At 40.3% G+C, this 20486-nt stretch overlaps 1 protein-coding gene across 4 annotated transcripts in view; it reads right to left on the bottom strand.

Moving 5' to 3' along the window:
• The window catches only part of SPATS2 (spermatogenesis associated serine rich 2), a 140373-nt gene that overhangs the window by 47241 nt on the left and 72646 nt on the right, over positions 1-20486 (bottom strand). For 3 of the 4 annotated variants that reach the window (XM_012441363.2, XM_012441364.2, XM_012441366.2), the window contains one exon: positions 15916-16167. In XM_012441363.2, the coding sequence (XP_012296786.2) occupies positions 15916-15946 (31 nt within the window). In that variant the 5' untranslated portion in view covers positions 15947-16167. Of the gene's footprint in view, positions 1-15915; positions 16168-19176; positions 19285-20486 lie in introns of those variants that run through there. The other variant, XM_012441365.3, reaches the window with a different exon arrangement.

Below are 20486 nucleotides of genomic sequence, written 5' to 3'. Positions count from 1 at the left end.
CTGCAGCCACCCAAACCATGGCTGCACTCAGGCATCCCTGTACTCTTGGGGGCACAAGAAGGCTCCTCCCTGTCCTCACAGGCTAGGAAGTGCCTGCTCCTGCTGTCTGGCTTCTTCCCTGCTGTTGGTGCCTGCTTCAGTCTCAGCAAAGTTGGCTGAGCCAGGGTGCACTGAATGGCAGGCAGCAAGAGGCAGACAGGTTCCTGGGAGGAAGAGCGTGGGTCCCTGGTTAGGCCCCACCCTCAGGCTAGGGAGGGCCTTCTGAAGGTTGGGGGCCAGGCTGCCAGTCCAGCACACTCAGGCAGGGACTTGTGCCTTTTCCAGGCCTGCCCATGGCCGCCCATGGACCAACTGGCACACATTTTCTCCCCTCTGAGGTCCATAAGAGCCCCCAGCTCAGTCAGAGCAGAGAAGAGGATGGAGAGAGGACAGGGACAACCTGCTGCAGAGAGGAACCACCCTCTCTGCTAAGAGCTGCAGAGACAATGGGATGACCTGCTGGCAGAGAGGAACCATCCTCTACAGGGCCTCCTCTCTGCTGAGAGCTGAACACTTAAGGAGACGACCTGCTTACAGAAAGGAGGTACCCACTGCACTGAGCTGTTATAACACTCAATAAAGCTCCTCTTCATCTTGTTCATCTTCCACTTCTCTGCATATATCATTCTTCCTGGATACAGGACAAGAACTCAGGCAAAGGCATCACTGGCCACAAAGGTTTCTGGCCAGAAAAGTGACACCCCAAAGATCCCGTAACAATTTTACCATGGCCAAAGAAAGACCAGAAGAGGTAAGAGCCAGTTAAATATAGGTAAAGTCCAGAAGTCTAGAAAATGTGACAAGTATGATTATTACCTGACATATTTTCTGTAATGGTATCAACTTCCTCCTAAAAATTAAAAAGTAAACTCAAGAGTGGAACCTATGTTAAGTGCTAATTCTTACAGAAATGATATCTCATGAACAATTAAACAACCTGAAGTTTTCCTTCAGACTGAACACAGTCAATACTGGACCATAAAAGAAAGTGATGAATTGCTTGGAACTGCTCTGTCTCATGCCAACTTTGAGATGAATCCACATGTAAGTCACTAATCAAATTATAAGTGGAGTTCAGTTTCTTCATGTGCACTAATGGCATATGTGGGGACCAGGGTTATATTGTACAAATGTAAGTGCAAATGAAAGGAAGTTATTGTCACAATAATTAGTAGTTAAGGCCTATTCAGAACTTCACAGCTAAAGATGCCAGCTAGGTGGCTCACACCTGTAATTTCAGCACTTTGGGAGGCCAAGATAGGAGCTTGAGACCTGCCTGGGCAACACAGCTAGATCTCATTTCTATAAAACATTTAAAAAGTAGCTGGGCATGGTGGCATATAGCTATAGTCCCAGCTACCTGGGAGGCTGAGGCAAGAGGATTGTTTAAGCCCAGGAGTTTGAGGTTTCAGGGAGCTATGAGCATGCCACTGCACTCCAGCTTGAACAACAGAGCGAGACCCTGTCTCAAAAATTTAAAACACACACACACAAACTAAAGATGCTACTAACTTTAATTTCCTGGTGGTAAATCTTCTTCTGCCAACTTACCACTTATTGGAGGAAATATGACTGTTTTGGTAGGAAATAAAATATTTATGAAAAAGAGAATATGTAAATAGGGAATCACGTTTGGAAGAGGAGCAAATCAGATGGAAAATTTAGAAAAATATGTTAAAATACCATTTTGTAGGCCTTCTAGTCTACTTTAATACTACTATAGTGTGCTATTGTAGCCTTCAGAAATGCTAAAACTTTTATATATAATATTTAATTCTTTAAAACTTAAGAATAACACCATCTTTGTTGCCACTGGTCAAACTACACATATCCTCTCAGTAGGTTGTAAGCATACAGAATGACGTTCACCAATCAGTCTTCTATCAGATGACTACTGCAACTCACAGGTTCAGAAAAAAATCCACACTTCTCCAATTACCAATCTGATTCAATGCAAGAAAGCAGCCTTTTATCTTCCTATTATTTCTGCTTTCATTTGTCTATAGTCTCAACAGCTGATGAAATTTTTTTCTTACTTTGCTCCTTTGAGTGCCATTTCAACTATATTCTGAAGGATGCTTTGCCTCTTCTTATGAGACAAATCACTTAAACCAGGAAGTTTCCAAACTTCTAGAATGAGTTCTGATTTTTTCAGGTAGAGCTTGATGGAAACATCAAGGTTTTTTATGGAAAGGAGGTAGACAATAGACAAGCAATTAAGTCCTACTTTACTCTCTGTCACAGGTTTTCTGAGTTTTCAGTAGGTGCAACAGAATAAGTTTTTAATTGTTATATTCCAAGAATTCTTTTTTTATTTTTTAAGAGGAGTTTTCCTCTTCTCGCCCAGGCTGGAGTGCAATGGTGATCTTGGCTCACTGCAACCTCCACCTCCCAAGTTCAAATGATTCTCCTGCCTCAGCCTCCCAAGTAGCTGGGATTACAAGGCATGTGTCATCACGCCTGGCTAATTTTATATTTCTAGTACAAGCGAGGCTTCACCATGTTGGCCAGACTGGTTTCGAACTCCTGACCTCAGGGATCCGCCTGCCTTGGCCTCCCAGTGTTGGGACTACAGGCATAAGCCACCGCACCCAGCCAAGTTCCAAGAATTCTTGAGGGTCTCACTGTTTAAAGATTTGTTCCGATAATAATCCTGTCAATTCCTCCAAGTCAGTCCACCTTTCACAAACCTTAGTGCAACAGGAAAAGTTCCCTTGTTCCCCTTGCAGGGTGTGCAATGGGGGTGTGGCTTGCTTCTTCAGTGCCCTGCTGCTCAAACCTCTAGGGTATAGGCAGTGGCTAGGGATGAATATTTACACCTGAAGCCCCAGTGGGTGTGTGTTACAGGATGCTCTTTTGGTTTAGCCACCTACCGTCCATAGGTGGCTTGTGTAAGCTCAATTAGACCCCTGCCTTATTGCAAGGATAGAGGGATTTCTGTATCCCAGGGTTTCCTGCCTTGTTGTACCAGAAGAATCAGATTACACATGGACTTGGAGAATGAGTGCAAGGTTTTATTGAGTGGAAGTAGCTCTCAGCAGATAGAGGAGCCAGAAGGGAGATGGCTTTTACCCAGTAGTTAGGCCACTCGGCAGCCCAGGCTCTCCTCCTACTGCCCCAGGCAAACTCCATGCCATTCTGCCGGTCGGTGGCCTGCTGGCCTGCTGGTACCTGTAGGTGCATTCCTCTCAATGTCCTCTCAATGCTGTGTGTTCCTCTGTTGATGTGCTCCCCTCCACATCCAGCCACCTGTGTATCTGTCTGCTAGAGTCTCTGGGTTTTTAGCACAGCATGGGGGCCTGGCAGGCCAGGGTGATCTTGGGAAATGCAACATTTGGCCAAAAAAACAAAAATGCCTATCCTCACCTAGGTCGTAGGCACAGGCTGATGCTGGAGCCCTAGCCAGGGACCATGTCCTCATGCCCTTCTGCCCTCCCATATCTTTTAAAGGGAACACGCCCTTCCCTTCTCAACACTTCCCTTCCTCGCTTCTGTATCATTAGTACTACACTCTAGAAAACAGCCAGAAAGCAATGATACTGACTTAATGCCCACTCTTCTGTCTCCAGGTAATCTCTCATTAAACTTGAATTCGTTTTCCTAGAAATGAAATGAAATGAAATGCAGTTTAAAAAAAATTCCTTCCTATTCCTCTCTTTCAGATTCTTAAGAATTCTACAGGCCAAGGCAGGCAGATCACCTGAGGTCAGGAGTTTGAGACCAGTCTAGCCAACATGGTGAAACCCCATCTCTACTAAAAATACAAAAAAAAAAAAAAAAAAAAAAAAAAAAAAAAATTAGCTGGGCATGGTGGCGTTCATCTGTAATCCCTACTACTCCGGAGGCTAAGGCAGGGGAATTGCTTGAACCGGGGAGATAGAGGTTGCAGCTGGCTGAGATCCTGCTGCTGTACTCCAGGCTAGGTGACAGAGTGAGACTCCGTCTCAAAAAAAAAAAAAAGAAAAAATTCTACCAGTATACCAGGAAAGAAATTCAATTGTAATCGTGTTGTAGCAACAAGAATACTCAAAGAAATTCAATTGTGTAAGGCAAAAAATTAAAGTATCTTAAATACTCCCTTTCATTATAATTCATACGACTTAAGCATATATCCCTAAATATTAATGGTTTAGTTTGACTTTTATCTATAAAGGAATAACGCTACATTTTATTTTTGGCATGCATTTGGATTTTTGTTCAACATCATGTTGTGAGACTCATGTTAAGTTCTTGCAAGTAAAGACAGTTTATTCATTTTTATATAGTTTGGCTCTGCATCCCCACCCAAATCTCATCTTATAGCTCCCATAATTCCCATGTGTTGTGTGAGAGACCGGGTGGGAGATGACTGAATCATGGGGGCGGGTCTTTCCCATGCTGCTCTTGTGATAGTGAATGGGTCTCATGAGATCTGATGGTTTTAAAAATAGTCTCTGCACAAGCTCTCTCTTTGCCTGCTGCCATATACATAAGATGTGACTTGCTCCTCCTTACCTTCTGCCATGATTGTGAGGCCTCCCTAGTCATGTAGAACTGTAAATCCAATAAACCTCTTTCTTTTGTAAATTGCCCAGTCTCGGGTATGTCTTTATCAGCAGCATGAAAACAGACTAATACAATTACTGAATAATATTTTATTGTATGATTATGCCATTATTTATCTATCTATTCTGCCAGTAATGGACAACCAGGTATTAAAACTCAAATTTTCAGTTAACTAAGATCAGTACAGAATAGCTGGTAAGAATCTGGACAGTGAGGAATGGGAAATGATTTCTTATTTTAACTGTGTTTCATTTCATACATGATAACACTAATTCCAGTTTAGATCTGAGAGAAGTTGTTTGTTGTTATAAAAGACTTTGCTTTAGATGTTCCTTCTAGCACTGTAAAATAGTGAATGCTTTCCCTCTCCACCCCACCCCATCTTACCTTGCTTCAAAGTAAAGAAATGAATAGGTCAATCCTAATTGCATGCTTCTGTCTCCAACTAAACCATGACATTTCTCATAACACTACAGCACTGCAAAATCTGTCATTTTTCACTCATTAACCTTCATGTGAATGAGAATTAAGCCTGTCAGATTGTTTTTTCTTAAACCGACACAGAAATCAATAATCAACTTCAATTATAAATATTCCTATCTCCAAGTAATTGTTAAAATTATCACAAGGCAGCTTTAAGTGTTAAACCTGTGAAGGTAAGAAACACTCTACTTAAGTAACACATTTGTTTAAGCCTGTTCTGGCCAAATGAAATGTCCTCTTTAAAAAAAAAAAGTTATAGTGAAATATAACACATGTGTGGTGCAAATACATAAAGGATTATAGTGTGATAATTTATCACAAAGCAAATACCCAAGTACTACTACCCAGGTTAAGAAATAAAACACTGCTAGTACCTAGAAGTCTTCCTCATGTCCCCTTTCAATTATCTCCCACTCACCAAAGGTAATCACTCTCTGGACTTTCACTTCCTTTTTAAAATTCATACCACTTAAGCATACATCCCTAAGAATAATGGTTTAGTCTTACCTTTATCTATAAAAGGGATAACCCTGTATGCATTTTATTTTTGGTGTGCATTTGGATTTTTGCTCAACATCATGTTCTAAAACTCATGTTACATTCTTACAAGTACAGGCAGTTTATTCATTTTCGTTGCTGAATAATATTTCACTGTATGATTATGCCATTATGTATCTATTCCGCTAGTGATGGGCAACTGGGTTGCTTCCAGTTTGGGGATAATACATATAATGCTGTTTTCAATATTCTTGTACAAGTGTTCTGGTGTACCCAGGAATGCATTTCTGCTGAACATATACAAAAATAGAACTAAATCATATGACATGTATAGCTTCAACTTCAGTACACACTGTCAGTTTTTCAAAGAAGCTGTACCAATTTAGATTCTCACTAGCAATGTTTGAGAGTTTCTTTTGTGTCTGTGTGTATGTGTGTGAGACAGTCTTGCTCTGTTGCCCAGGCTGGAGTACAGTGGTGTGATCTCAGCTCACTGCCACCTCCACCTCTTAGGCTCAAGCAATTATACTGTCTCAGCCTCTAGAGTAGCTGGGATTACAGGTGTGTGCCACCATGCCCAGCTAATTTTTGCATTTTTAGGAGAGATGAGTTTTTGCCATGATGGCTAGATTGGTTTCAAACTCCTGAACTCAGGTGATTTGCCTGTCTGGGCCTCCCAAAGTGCTGGGATTACAGGCGTGACCCACCATGCCCAGCCGTTTCTATTGTTCCCCAAACACTCTTGCTTTTGTTATTCCCTTTTCTTTTTTTTTTTTTTTTTGAGACAAGGTCTCACTCTGTGGCCCAGGCTGCATGTAGTGACACAATCACGGCTCACTGCGGCCTCAACTACACGGGCTCAAGCAATCTTCCAGCCTAAGCCTCCTGAGTAGCTGAGATTATAGTAGGACTATAGGCATGTGCCACTATGCCCGGCTAATTTTTTACTTTTTGTAGAGACGGGGTTTTGCCATATTGCCCAGGCTGGTCTCGAATTCCTGAGCTCAAGGGATCTGACCACCTAAACCTCCCAAAGCACTGGGATTAAAAGCGTGAGTCTTCACATCTGGCTCTGTTACTCTTTTTAATTTTAGTGATTCTGGTATGAGATCAGTATTATAGTTATCTCATTATGGTTTCAATTTGCATTTCACTTACTTCTAAAAAGACTGAATGCCTATATATATATTATTAGCCATTTGGATATTCTCTTTCCTGACATGCCTATTCTTGCCCAGTTTCTGGAAAGGGGAGTTATCTTTCTCTTCTTGAATTTGTATTTCTGTATCTGTTAAACATGATCCAAGTTTCTTCTCCCATTTGGTAACTTGCCTTTTCATTCTCTTAATTGTGCCTTTTGATGACCAAGTGTTTTTAATCCTAATGTAATATACTGACATTAATTTTTTCCATTCTGGTTAGTACATTTTATGTTTTTTTTTAAAAGTCTTTCCTTGAGATAGTGGGAGCAAGTTGCTTCAAAATAAACCATTGAAGGTGGGTAGAAACATAGACAAAAAAAAAATAGCCATATGTAGCTAATTATTGAACCTGGGTTACAGATATATAAGAGTTCCTCATACTTTTCTACTTTTTATAATCTTAAACTTTTTGATAATAAATTTTTGTTGGGGGGGGAGGTTTTGAAAGAGTCTTGCTCTGTTGCCCAGGCTGGAGTACACTGGAGCAATCTTGGCTCACTACAGACTCAACCTCCTGGTCTTAAGTGATCCTCCTCCCTCAGCCTCCTAAGAAGCGGGGACTAAAAGCACATGCCACCATGCCTGGGTAATTTTTCTAAATTTTTTTGGAGAGATGGGGTCTCACTGTGTTGCCCAGGCTGGTTTCAAACTCCTGGGCTCAAATGATCCTCCCAAAGTACTAGGATTACAGGTGTGAGCCACTGAACACAGCTTAACCTCACTTACATATGCGTAGTGTAGAATAGTCAAATTCACAAAGATAGTAGGTAAAATGGTGGTTGCTAACAACTGGGAGGGAATGTTAAATTACTGTTTAATGGGCATGGAGTTTCGGTTTTACAATATGAAAAGAGTTCTGGACATGAATAGCAGTAATGGTTGTACAACAATGTGAATATACTAATGCCACTGAGCTATACACTTAAAAATGGTTAAAATACAAATTTTGGCCAAGCACAGTGGCTCGCAGCTGTAATCTTTGGGAGGCAAAGCCAGGAAGATCACTTGAAACCTAAAACTGGAGACCTGCTTAGACAACACAGTGAGATCCTGTCTTTACCAAAAAAAAAAAAAAAAAAAAAAAAAAAAAAAAAAATTTTTTTTTTAAGAAGCCAGGTGCTTTCCTGTGGTCCTAGTTACTCAAAAGGCTAAGGCAGGATAATTGCTTGAGCTCAAATGTTTGAGGCTGCAGTGAGCTTACTGTGCCACTTCACTGCAGCCTAGTTGATGGAGCAAGACTCTGTCTCAAAAGATAATAAAAAAAGATAATAAAAATAAATAACTAAACAAAAAGGGAACATTGAGTCTAACAGGTAAGAACTACTGAGTTACAGGAATTATAAATGGTCTAAAGTTGAAAAAGGCTAAACAGACCACCATAACAGCAACAGGCATTAAGGAGTGCTTCATTCTGCTAGACATCGTGAAGGAGCTCTACATGAATTATCTCAGTTAATCCTCCTGATATCCCTACACACAAGTCTTCTGCCATCTTGCCATTTTACAGGAATGAAAGAGACCCAGAGCAATAAAGAGATTTCCTAGCTTGCTAGGACAGCCTAGCTAGCTAGTGACAGAGATGGAATTTAAAAACTGAGTTTGGTTCTAACAATGTTTTATACCACTATTCATGTTCACATTGCCTTTCCTATTTACCCTCAAAGTTTTTTTAAAAAAAGAGGATGTCAAACAATTGTTCTTTATTTTCTTGAAGCTACAAAAGAAGTATGAGCTTAAATTAAGGCAGAAACAAATATGCTGAACATAAGTTTAAAGTTTTGATGGGTAAGCAGCAAAACACTGGAACAAGGCTAAGAGGCTAATGATAGTATTTCTGAAGTCCCTTCTGATTGCTACTCAAGAAGATGGTATACAACGAACTGTAGTAGGTGGTTGGGAAACACTCAAAAACGGTAACTGAAGACTATCTTATGGTATGATTATCACTAAACAGATTTTTTTTTTTTTGACGGAGTCTCACTCTGTCACCAGGCTGGAGTGCAGTGGCGTGATCTCAGCTCGCTGCAACCTCCACATCCCTGTTTCAAGCAATTCTCCTGCCTCAGCCTCCCGAGTAGCTGGGATTACAGGTGCGCTCCACCATGTCCAGCTAAATTTTGTATTTTTAGTAGAAACGAGGTTTAACCATGTTGGCCAGGATGGTCTTGATCTCTTGACCTTGTGATCTGCCTGCCTTGGCCTCCCAAAGTGCTGGGATTACAGGCTTGAGCCACCACGCCTGGCCCACTAAACAGAATTCAAGAAGTCTTGCTAATAGAGAAGAACCAGAAGGTACATGAGAAGCAAATGCAGTTGATTTATTAGCTGGTGAGCAGCTACATTATATATTTTTCTTTCTCTGATCTCTATTATTAATGTTTCAATTTGTACCAAATCCACAAATATAATTTTACAATTTAGGTGGGGAATTTAACTTTTAGAGAAAATAATAGACTTAAAATGGTATATAAATAATATAAATACTTCAGATGAAAGTGAACAAATGGCTCAAAACATTTCCAGCACTATCAATAAAACCAGTCTATTTCACATAGAAAAAAATTACTCCTGGCTGGGCACGGTGGCTCACACCTCTAATCCCAGCACTTTGGGAGGCCGAGGTGGGTGGATCACGAGGTCAGGAGTTCAAGACCAGACTAGCCAACGTGGTGAAACCCCGTCTCTACTAAAAAATACAAAAATTAGCTGGGCATGGTGGCTTGTGCCTGTAATCCCAGCTACTTGGGAGGCTGAGGTAGGAGAACTGCTTGAACTGGGACCCAGGAGGCAGCCTGGGCCACAGAGCGAGACTCCATCTCAAAAAAATAAAAATAAAAATAAAAATAAAATTACTCCTAAAAAATGAGAAATGGGGCCAGGCACAGTGGCTCACGCCTATAATCACAGCACTTTGGGAGGCCGAGGCAGGCGGATCACCTGAGGTCAGGAGTTCGAGACCAGCCTGGCCAACATGGTGAAACCTTGTCTCTGCTAAAAATATAAAAACTAACCAGGCATGGTGGCAGGTGCCTGTAATCCCAGCTGCTTGGGAAGCTAAGACAGGAGAATCGCTTCAATCTGGGAGACAAAGGTTGCAGTGAGCCGCGATCACACCATTGCACTCCAGCCTGGTAAACAAGAGAAAAACTCCATCTCAAAAAAAAATTTTTTTTCTTTTTATTTTGTTCTCATTTTCAGAACACAAAAAATTTTTTAAAAAAATGAGAAACAACTTGAGTAGCCAGAATAAAATCTTGTCTTGAGTTGTTAAAAAAGTACAGTTCAACTTTTTTGAATGAGATGAATGAAAAATGAAACATTTTTCATGGAAAGAGTGTTTAGTTACATAATTTTCCTCCCTCCCTCCTTTCCTCCCTTTGTTGAGTTACATCATTTTCCTTCCCTTCCTCCCTTCCTCCCTTCCTTCCCTTCCTTCCCTTCCTTCCCTTCTCTCCCTCTCCCCCTTCCCCGCTCCCTTTCTCTCTTTCTTTCCAAACAGAGTTTCATTCTGTTGCCCAAGCTGGAGTAAGGTGGCATGACCTTGGCACACTACAACTTCTGCCTCCTGGGTTCAAGTGATTCTCCTGCCTTCCTCACCTGAGTAGCTGGGATTACAGGTGTGTGCCACCATGCTCAGCTAATTTGTATTTTTAGTAGAGATGAGGTTTCAGCACGTTGGCCAGGCTGATCTCAAACTCCTGACCTCAAGTGATCTGCCCGGCTCAGCCTCCTAAAGTACTGGGATTACAGATGTGAGCCACTATGCCTGGTCCATGTTTTTCAAGTATGAAAAGTTTTATTTTATTTTGTTTTTTCTTTATTTTTTTAGAGACAGGGTCTTGCTCTGTCACCCAGGCCGAAGTGCAGTGGCGTGATCACAGTTCACTGCAGCCTCAAACTCCCGGGCCTGAGTGATCCTCCTGCTTCAACCTCCCAAATATCTGGGACTACAGGCACACACCACCACGCCTGGCTATTTTTTTTTTTTTTTTTTTTTTTTGAGACGGAGTCTCGCTCTGTTACCCAGGCTGGAATTCAGTGGCATAATTTTGGCTCACTGCAATCTCTGCCTCCCAGATTCAAGTAATTTTCCTGCCTCAGCCTCTTCAGTAGCTCAGATTACAGTCACCCGCCAGCATGCCCAGCTAATTTTTGTAACTTTTGGTAGAGATGGAGTTTCACCATGTTGGGCAGGCTGGTCTCAAACTCTTGAACTGAAGTGATCTGCCCGCCTTGGCCTTCCAAAGTGCTGGGATTACAGGCGTCAGTCACTGCACCCAGCTGCTAACTTATTTTATTTTTTTGTAGAGATGGGGTCTCACTAATGTTGCCCAGGCTAGTCTGAAACTCCTGATCTGAAGTAATACTCCTGCCTCAGCCTCCCAGAGATGCTGAGATTATAGGTGTAAGCCACTGTATCCAGCCTTATTTTACTTTCTAAATATTTTTATTAAGTACACTTTTATGTAAATCAAATGGTCATAGAACTTATAAAAGAAGAAAGAAGTGGATTTACAGTTACTTTCAAATACCTCTAAGAAAAATAATTGTAACACATTACTATAGTTCTTAAAAGTTCTATAGCTCAGTCAAATTATATAGCAAGAAAAAAAATTCTAGGCCTGGTGTGGTGGTTCAAAGGAAAACAGTTGCAATGACTCAACAAATTGGTAATCTCAATAAGGAAACTTAAAATACTTTGAGACGGAGTGTTGCCCAGGTTGGAGTACAGTGATGCAATCTTAGCTCACTGCCACCCCTGCCTCCCAGGTTCAAGTGATACTTCTGCCTCAGCCTCCCAAGTAGCTGGGACTACAGGCTCGTGCCATCACCTCCAGCTAAAATTTGTATTTTTAGTAGAGGCAGGGTTTCATCATGTTGGCTAGGCTTATTTGAAACTCCTGATCTCAACTGATCCACCCGCCTCGGCTTCCCAAAGTGCTGGAATTACATGAGCCACTGCGCCTGGCAAGAAATGAAGGAAAATTCTAATTGAAAATACAATACCAGAAGAAAAAATTCACTAGACAGACTTAACAGCAGTCAAATAGGAACGATAAAATTGAAAAGGAACAATAAAGTTGAAAAGAGATCAACAGAAATTAAACAATCTAAAGAGCAGGTGGAAAAAAAAATGGGGAAAAAGGGACAGAACCTCAGTCTCTTGGTAGGAAAACATCAAGCTTACTATATGTGTAACAGAATCCCAAGAAGGAGAGGAAAAAAAAATTTTTTCTGGAGAAATAATGGCCAACATTTGATGAAATTGCCAAGATATCCATACTAAGATATATCATAGTCGAACTACTAAAAACAAAGAGAAAATATTGACAGCAACAGGAGAAGAATGACTCATTACAACAGGGGAACAACATGACATATTCTGTGGAATGGCATATTTTAAGTGCTGAAATTAAAAATGATCAATGAAGATTTTTTTTTTTTGAGATGGAGTTTTGTACTGTCACCCAGGCTGGAGTACAGTGGTATGATCTTGGCTCACTGTAACATTTGCTTCCCAGGTTCAAGCAATCCTCCCACTTTCAGCAGGCACTGCGGCATCCAGCTGAAGATTTTTATATCTAGCAAAACTACCCTTCAGAAATATGGCCAGGCATGGTGGCTCACATCCATAATCCCAGCACTTTGGGAGGCCAAGGTGGACAGATCACTTGAGGTCAGGAGTTTGAGACCAGCCTGGCCAACATGGTGAAACCCCGTCTCCACTAAAAATAAAAAAATTTTAAAAAATTAGCCGGGCATGGTGGTGCAGGCCTGTAGTCCCAGATACTCAGCTCTTTAGGAGATTGAGGCAGGAAAATAGCCTGAACCTGGGAGGCAGAGATTGTCGTCAGCCAAGATCATGCCACTGCACTCCAGCCTGGGTGACAGAGAGAGACTCCATCTCAAATAATAATAATAATAAATTATTTAGCAATAAACAAAAAAATTGCAATAGTTGTATATTTAAATATATAAACCATTGCTGAGAGAAATTAAGATCTAAATAAGCGCAGAGATACAGTAAGTTGATGGACTGAAAGCCTCCATATTGTTAAGATGACAATTCTACACAATTGACCTACTGATTCAGTGCACTCTCTATAGATTCCAAGCAGATATTTTTGTAAGAATTGACAATCTGATTCTAAATTTTATATGTAAATGTAAAGAAACCAAAATAGCCCAAAAAATTCTGGGGGGAAAAATCATTGGAGGATGTATCTCCCTTCCTTATTAAACTATATTTACTATTAAGCCATACTAGTAAATACAGTATACTAGCATAAAGACAGATATATGTATCAATGTAACAGAATAGAGTCCAGAAATAAATAAATCTTCATATGGTCTACTGATTTTCAACAAAGGTGTTAAGAAAATTCAATGGAGGAAAGATAGCCTCTTCAACAAAACATACTGTAACAACTGTATATCCATATGTAAAAAAGTAAATTTAGATACACCTCATATAAAAACTAATCGGCCATCGGCTGGGCACAGTGGCTCATGCCTGTAATCCCAGCAGTTTGGGAGGCCGAGGAGGGTGAATCAAGAGGTCAGGAGTTCAAGACCAGCCTGGCCAAGATGTGGAAACCCCGTCTCTACTAAAAATACAAAAATTAGCCGGGCATGGTGGCAGGCACCTGTAACCCCAGCTACTTGGGAGGCTGAGGCAGAGAACTGCTTGAACCCAGGAGGCAGAGGTTGCAGTGAGCCGAGATTGCGCCATTGCACTCCAGCCTGGGCAACAGAGCAAGACTCCATCTCAGAAAAAAAAAAAAAAAACTAACTAACTCAAACAGGATCACAGACTTTAAAATATATGAGATAAAACTATAAAACTTCTGGGAAAAAGTTTTTTTGACTCTGAGTTAGAGAATGCTTAGACATGATACCAAAACCCAATCTGTAACAGAAAAAATAAAATAAAATAAATTGGGCTTTATCAAAATTTAAAACTTCCACTCTTTAAAAGACACCATTAAGAAAATTAAAAGATAAGCCACAGACTGGGAGAACATACTTGTAAATCATGTACTTGATAAAGAACTTGTGTTCAGAATATATAAAGAACTTTGTAAGAAGACTCCAAATTTTAAAAATGGATCAAGAATTTGAACAGACATTTCACCAAAAAAATACATAAATAGCTAATAATCACATCAACGATTAATGACTAATGATGTGTAATGGTATCTCATTGTGGTTTTGTAGTCACTAGAGAATGACTCTAGTTCCTGCCTTGTTTGCTTGTGCTCTCCTTCCCGCCAGCTGAGAGAGACAGGCTGAGTAAAGGAAAGACTCCTGCAAGGGGTCAGGGAAATATCCTGCTTCACAATGATACTTTTTTTTAATAGCTCTGGCAAAATACAGACATGAGATAAACAAAAGACTCTCTAGTTTTACAAAGGTCAAAGCAATTTGCTGAAGTTAACTTTCTTAGGAAAAATTAAATGCTAAAGTTTCAGGTGAAATTATTTTATTTTCAACTCCAGAACCCTATTTTTACTATAATATTTCTCACTTGCAACGTGAAAACAGATGCTCAATGTTTCAAGCGTAACTGGGAAAAAAAAAAAAAACTGAATTATAACAACTAAGAAGAAACAAACTTGGCTATAAAAAAAACTTTTCTGTTGGTAAACTTCATTCCATAGAACAATTCGGTTTTACTAATCTAAGCATTCCTTAGAGCTCAGATTCTTCCTACAGATTTACTACACAATGAAAGTACAACTGTCGAAACCACAAATCTGGTTTATTTACTTTCTTATGTATTTGAATTGCCAAGTCAAATTTAAGTTTAAAAGCAGTTACTTCATATATAGCAAGTGAGACCTGGACCTATGAAGCTTTGTTTTGAATTAAAGAACATTAACTCTGAGTTGGAAATTAAACTGAACTAGGGGAAATAGGGGAAAACACCAGGATACCTATGATCATTCTTTTTTTTTTTTTTTTTCAAGGGAGATGGAGTCTTGCTCTGTTGCCCAGGCTGAAACGCAGTGCCTGATCTCGGCTCACTGCAACCTCCACCTCCCGGGTTCAAGCAATTCTCCTGCCTCATCCTCCCGAGTAGCTGGGATTACAGGCACACACCGCAACACCCGACTAATTTTTTGTATTTTAGTAGACACAGGGTTTCACCGTGTTGCCCAGGCTGGTCTTGAACTCTTGAGCTCAGGTAATCCACCTGCCTCAGCCTTCCAAAGTGCTAGAATTATAGGCATGAGCCACCGTGCCAGGCCTATGATCATTCTTTCAATCAATATATTCCAGTTATGTACGATAGTTCTAGTGCTACACTGTTCACTTTGTCCCTTTTTTTTTTTGAGACAGAGTTTCGCTCTTGTTGGTCAGGCTGGAATACAATGGTGCAATCGCAACTCACCACAACCTCCACCTTCCAGGTTCAAGGGATTCTCCTGCCTTAAGACTCCTGAGTAGCTGGGATTACAGGCATGCACCACCACACCCGGCTAATTTTGTATTTTTAGTAGAGACGGGTTTCTCCATGTTGGTCAGGCTGGTCTCAAACTGCCAACCTCAGGTGATCCGCCCGCCTTGGCCTCCCACAGTGCTGGGATTACAGGCGTGAATCACTGCACCCGACCACTTTGTCCCTTTAAATTTTTGCAGCTATTCTAGAAAAGTTAAAAAGGTTTTACAGTCTTTGTTGTCCTTCCCTCCATTATAACTACCCTTCTATTTCCTGACTCCCTGCACTTTGTATTTCACTTTAGACAAGAAGCTAGAAGAATAATCCTGGAAGGAAAGCTAAAGAAGGAAAGAAAAACCAGAAGCATTTAATCTTGCTCCATTGCCTTTCTCCATAAAAACGTCAACTCAAACAACATAGAACATCCTGCGGTAAGCTAGCTCTCCTACCACATCTCTATGTTCAGTATCCAAAAACACATCTTCGAGATTATATGTTACAATTTGATAAGTTTGTGTGAGTAGAAAAGCTACTGTTATATGAATTAATTCTGAGGCTGGTAATACACAAAGCTATAATCCAATATCCACAAATACTTGTAAAACCATTCAAAACACATTAGAATGACAGTTTTTAAATATACAGATATAAATGGGGATCATTATAACTATGCTTTTAACAATTTATGCCCACATGTAATCTTACCCTTCTGATTCTGTTTCCTGGACATTGCCATTTCTTTGATCTCAAAAAATATACAAAAAAAGTATCCTTTTGCCTTGTCTGGGTTTTGAGCGTAGGTATCTCTGATTTACAAGTAGGCAACAGAACTGTGTAGCTGGAAGCAATAAATACAAAATCCTGCTGTTGGAAATTCTGCTTGCCAGCTTTTCCTTTCCTTCTCTTGTATCAACTTCTTGTCAAGAAGTATCATTGCAGACCTTTTCCAGGGAGATTCTGGAGGAAAAACATAAACACACATATACTATTACAATAATGGCTATCTGTACAAAATTTCTGAGATATCCACAAAGTTTCTTTTGTATTTCTCTATACAAAACTATTTTTTTAAGTACTCTAGAAACAATGTAGCTGCTGAAAAGCAGAATTTTTCCTAAGAAAATTTAATCTTAGAATCAGATTATCCTCTTAGTTTAGAAAGCATGTTTTCATAGTCTTCTTATCTTTTGTAGCTATTTGAAATATCCCCATCTGCTTTGCAAACTAAAATGTTACCTCTTACCACTCCCTAAGATCTTTCTTATCATCTGATCTTCCCATCCAAATCAAGGATCTATTCTCTTCCTCTAGAATTTATATCTAACCTCTCCTCAGGTTTCCCAGCTCAAATACAGCTGTAAAAATTATAGGGGGAACTGTGAAATGTGAGAAACACACTCACCATACAAACCCAAAGAATGGACTTAAAGGCACAAAGAACAGCAAAAGTGAGGCTTTTTAATAATGGTCTTGCAAGATCAGGTATCTGGTGGGTAGGCACACCTGGGACAGTCACAACAGGTGATTTATCTCCTAGCACACAAGTCCCTCCCCCAGTTCCTCACTGGTTGAACACTATGGGGTTATAATCTTCTGGGACCTTGCCTAAGTTTTATTATCCCCTATAAGGTTATATCCCAGTCCCCTTCCCTGATTAAGTTTTGATTTCCCAATAACGAAACTCCCTTCCCTTTTATGGGCTGACCGTTCCTCTACATTCTGTTCGCTTATTGTGACCTCCTAGGTGCAAGAGCTGTGTGGTTTGTTACATTTGCGGGCTGGCCACTGGTACCTAGATTTATCATGCCTTGAAAATGGACCATTTAAAATGTTTTTTCACATGAAAAAAGGGAAGTGCAAAGGAATTTTAACATGGAAAACTGAAACATCAAAATGAGATTAGTCCATACTGCAGGAAGCTCCTCTAAATTACAAAGATACAAATGCTGTTTTTCTATATTACTAAACATTTTTTTTGCATGTCGTACAATCAATGCTTCAAAAATTACTAAACATTTTAAAGATACATGCTCAAGATTTCTAGGTAAAGAAAGCGTAAGTTCCTGCCAGCAGAGATGTGTTAACAATAAAAAAAATTTAAAAATAATAAAAAAGGGAGAGATGGAAGAAAAATAGTTTTTTTTTTTTTAATTTTATTTATTTATTTATTTTTTTGAGACAGAGTCTCACTCTGTCACACAGGATGGACATGATCTTGTGGCTCACTGCAACCTCTGCCTCCTAGGTTTGAGCAACTCTCCTGCCTCAGCCTTCTGAGTAGTGCCCAGCTAATTTTTTTTTTTTTTTTTTTTTTTTTCAGTAGAGACAGGGTTTCACCATGTTGGCCAGGCTGGTCTTGAACTCCTGACCTCAAGTGATCCACCCACCTTGGCCTCCCAAAGTGTTAGATTATAGGCATGAGCCACTGCGCCTGGCCAGTTTTTGTTTGGTTGGTTTTGTTTTTAGACAGAGTCTCACTCTTGTTGCCCAGGTTGGAGTGCAATGGTGTGATCTTGGCTCACTGCAACCTGAGCCTCCTGCATTCAAACAATTCTCCTGTCTCAGCCTCCCAAGGAGCTGGGACTACAGGCACCTGCCACCACACCCAACTCATTTTTATATTTTTAGTGGAGATGGGGTTTCACCATGTTGGCTAGGCTGGTCCTGAACTCCTGACCTCCAGTGATCAACCCACCTTGGCCTCCTAAAGTGCTGGGATTACAGGCATAAGCCACCATGCCTGGCTGAAAAATAACTTTTTTTTTTTGAGACGGAGCCTCACTCTGTCACCCAGGATGGAGTACAATGGTGCGCTCTTGACTCACTGCAACCTCCGCCTCCCAGGTTCAAGCAATTCTCCTGCCTCAGCCTCCCGAGTGGCTGGAATTACAGGCATGCGGCACCATGCCTGGCTAATTTTTGTATTTTTAGAAGAGACAGGGTTTCACCATGTTGGTCAGACTGGTCTTGAATTCCTGACCTTGTGATCTGCCAGCCTCGGCCTCCCAAAGTGCTGGGATTACAGGCTTAAGCCACCGTGCCTGGCCAAATAATAATTTTTAAAGCAGGATAAGGATCATAGAACTCTTATACTTGGACACCTGACTGGAAGAACATTTACAAAATTCAATGCAAGAAAGAAATTAGAGTAGACTTATATGAAATACTCTCCATTTTGAAAAGAGAAGAATCAAGTATGTAATTCTGGGAAAGTTTTAAAAAACATTCCATCAAGAGTAATAACTGCTACAAACCACATTAGGACCTCAGGAAAAGCAGGATGAGTATTTGAAGCTTACCTTCTTCCAGAACACTGAGCCAAGTTGTGAGAACCAGCCAAAGCCTATGGAAATACATGGAATATATCCCCGGATAGGGCACATTTAATAAGATTTTAGAAAAAAGAACAGAACTCAGATCTGCCAAAAATAACTGAACACTCCAGTGGCAAGTTTCTCAACCCACACATCCTCAGGTTAAAGAAAAGAGGATGAGGCTGAGCACGGTGGCTCATGCCTGTAATCCCAGCACTTTGAGAGGCTAAAGCAGGTGAATCATGTCAGGAGTTCGAGACCAGCCTGATCAACATGGTGAAACTCCATCTCTACTAAAAATACAAAATTAGCAGGCCGGGTGCGGTGGCTCATGCCTGTAATCCCAGCACTTTGGGAGGCCGAGGCAGGTGGATCATGTCAGGAGTTCAAGAACAGCCTGACCAACACAGTGAAACCTGATCTCTACTAAAAATACAAAAATTAGTTAGGCGTGGCGGCATCCACCTGTAATCCCAGGTAGTCAGGTGCTTGAGGCAGGAGAATTGCTTGAACCTGGGAGGTGGAGGTTGCAGTGAGCCGAGATCACACCATTGCACTCCATCTTGGGCAACTCAAGAAAGAAACTCAAGAGCAAAATTCAAGAAATAAAAAAAAAAAGAAAAGAGGATAAAAGCAACAATTGACAACTAACCACAATGGATGAGCAGGGGTAGGATAGATCCCAAAGGAGTTTGGAAACATATCAAGGATATTCCATCTATATTCTGTAGCTTCAAATAAAAAGGTGTAAACGGAGTTATCCACATATAACATGAAGAAGATAATAGAACTATCAAACCTCCTATAAAAAAGAGAAATACACTGAGAGAAGAAATTACCATGCATCAGATGAAGAACCCAGTCTGGAAAACAATATAAGCCCTCAAACCAAAAGCAGATTCCTCCTTTAATACTTATTTGAATATTTCAAATAAGAATTTGAATTTCAGTTGAATTCAATAAAAGCTATAAAATAAATGATAAAAATAGAATGAAATCAAATTGCAAAGAAAAACTGAAAAAAAAAATTATAGATCCAATAAGAAGTCAGAAATAGCAAGAAACAAAATAGACACAGATGAAAATAGAAAGAATGGAATGAAGCAAACCCTTCAGAAGAAAAAAAAACAGAGAAAAGGAATTATAATTGAAGTTAACATTAGGGAACCAAAAATGATCCAATCAAAGAATAACTGGAATCAATACAAGGACTTAAATTCTTAAATTATAGGACTCAATAAAGAGAATAGAAAAATCATTTGCAGACAATAAACAGGAAAATTCCCTTTAAATAAAGACCTGAATCTGTTCATTCCCCACCACCTCCAATTCATCAGAATACCATCTGTTCTACCTTTAAAATACATCCAGAACTGGACCACTTCTCACCACTTTCACTGCTACTACCCTTGTCTAAATCACAAGAATCTCATCCTGAATCTTCTGTTCTGCCACTTTTGCTTCTATTTCACTATGGCTGCTATTAAAATTATAAGACAGATTATGTCCCACTTCTGCTGCTAAGTTCTCTGGCAGCTCCCCATTTTCAAAATAAAAGCCAGTCCTGACAGTGGCCTAAGCGGTCTTGTATGTTCTGATGTTCTCCCTTTACCTTTACTCCACTGGAGCCACACTGGCCTCTTTATCTCTATATATGCTCTCACCTTAGGGCCCTGAAGGTGTTCCCTCTAATGGGAATGTTACTTCCCATAGTTATCTACGTGGAATACTTCCTCAATCTCCTTCAGGTCTTTTTTCAAATGTTATCTTCTCTATGGTTATTCACAAGAAACCTACTGAATTTGTGGTAATAACAGTAGCAGTCTATGGCTGCTCCCATCACATACCCCTAGGTGAGTGGGAAAGGTAGTTCTACCAAGGTAAGGAAAGCCATGAAAACCAGCAGCTTCACTGACAGAGGGGGCTGACTTGTGAAGCAAAGCACGGAAAAACCCCATACCC

This window comes from Aotus nancymaae, unplaced genomic scaffold, assembly GCF_030222135.1.
Source record: "Aotus nancymaae isolate 86718 unplaced genomic scaffold, 86718_ANA_hifiasm-v0.15.2.pri h1tg000016l, whole genome shotgun sequence".
NCBI lineage: Eukaryota > Metazoa > Chordata > Mammalia > Primates > Aotidae > Aotus > Aotus nancymaae.
Note: the sequence above shows the minus strand (reverse complement) of the source record. Positions and strands in the feature narration are given on the sequence as shown.